The sequence below is a fragment of the Procambarus clarkii genome, chromosome 40 (assembly GCF_040958095.1).
Source record: "Procambarus clarkii isolate CNS0578487 chromosome 40, FALCON_Pclarkii_2.0, whole genome shotgun sequence".
In the NCBI taxonomy this organism is placed as follows: domain Eukaryota; kingdom Metazoa; phylum Arthropoda; class Malacostraca; order Decapoda; family Cambaridae; genus Procambarus; species Procambarus clarkii.
The window spans coordinates 2,459,570-2,460,935 of record NC_091189.1 but is presented as its reverse complement, the minus strand read 5'-3'; the positions used below and the strand labels follow the sequence as shown (position 1 = coordinate 2,460,935).

General features: G+C 49.5%; 1 protein-coding gene across 1 annotated transcript; it reads left to right on the top strand.

The window, feature by feature from the left end:
* The first annotated feature begins 859 nt into the window (after positions 1 to 859).
* Positions 860 to 1,366, top strand: LOC138372972 (autotransporter adhesin BpaC-like). The gene has a single exon (XM_069339009.1). It carries the CDS (start codon positions 860 to 862, stop codon positions 1,364 to 1,366), a length of 507 nt encoding a protein of 168 aa, XP_069195110.1.

Here is a 1,366-nt window from a genome sequence, read left to right as displayed (position 1 = left end):
GGGTAGGGGTCGGGGTTAGGCGTTAGTCAGAGCAGATGACATCATCACATTTTGCATCGAAACATTTACCTCATTTACATCTATAAGGGAGCCGGTGGCTGAGCGGACAGAACACTTGACGCGTGATCCTGTGGTCCCCTGTTACCTAGCAGTAAATAGGTACTTGGGAGTTAGTCAGCTGTCACGGGCTGCTTCCTGGGGATGGAGGCCTGGTCGAGGACCGGGCCGCGGGGACACTAAAGCCCCGAAATCATCCCAAGATAACCTCCACTGTGTCTAGAGGGACGCATACACCGCCACGATGATTTACGTCGTGCATTAACGAACAACACTGCCTCGCCGGAGCCCTTTTTCCCTTCGATAGTTTTAACCCACGAAGCATCGAGTGTTGGTTAACACCTCGCTCAGCGCCGACTTTTAAGGTGCCTTTAAAAACAAAACATTGCAAGATCAACACTACCAAATACTGGGCTCCAGATGCTTCACTTCTCACCATTTTCTTCTCTCGTGGTTCCGAAGTGGTTGACGAAGACGAGGGACGGGGAAAATTTCCCGCGCATCGGGAGAGGATTCCCCCGATGAGCCGGCTGGGAAAGAAAGCAATCTGCGGGTCCCTTGGCGGCCGACAACGCCAAACCCCCTTAAAGTTTTGACTGTTTCCACTTTGTAAAATAGTTTGGCTTTCAATCATGTCGGATTTATTACTGGCTTCGAGAGCCCGAGTTAGGGCGTTGGTCTCTGCGTCCTCAGATAGTTGACTTTGTTGCATGTACAGTTGATGGTCTCCGGCTGCTTGCTGGAGCATGAAGGATGGTAGTGAGTGTGTCATGGATGGTAGTGTGAAGGATGGTAGTGTGTCATGGTTGGTAGTGTGAAGGATGGTAGTGAGTGTGTCATGGATGGTAGTGTGAAGGATGATAGTGAGAGTGTGAAGGATGGTAGTGTGAAGGATGGTAGTGTGAAGGATGATAATGAGAGTGTGAAAGATGGTAGTGTGAAGGATGGTAGTGTGAAGGATGGTAGTGAGAGTGTGAAGGATGGTGGTGAGAGTGTGAAGGATGGTGGTGAGAGTGTGAAGAATGGTAGTGAGAGTGTGAAGGATGGTAGTGAGAGTGTGAAGGATGGTAGTGAGAGTGTGAAGGATGGTGGTGAGAGTGTGAAGAATGGTAGTGAGAGTGTGAAGGATGGTAGTGAGAGTGTGAAGGATGGTAGTGAGAGTGTGAAGGATGGTAGTGAGAGTGTGAAGGATGGTAATGAGAGTGTGAAGGATGGTAATGAGAGTGTGAAGGATGGTGGTGAGAGTGTGAAGGATGGTAATGAGAGTGTGAAGGATGGTGGTGAGAGTGTGAAGGATGGTAGTGTGTGA

Bases quoted from the DNA above. Each gene is read 5' to 3' on its own strand.
- LOC138372972 (XM_069339009.1), top strand. From the start codon at position 860: ATGGTTGGTAGTGTGAAGGATGGTAGTGAGTGTGTCATGGATGGTAGT.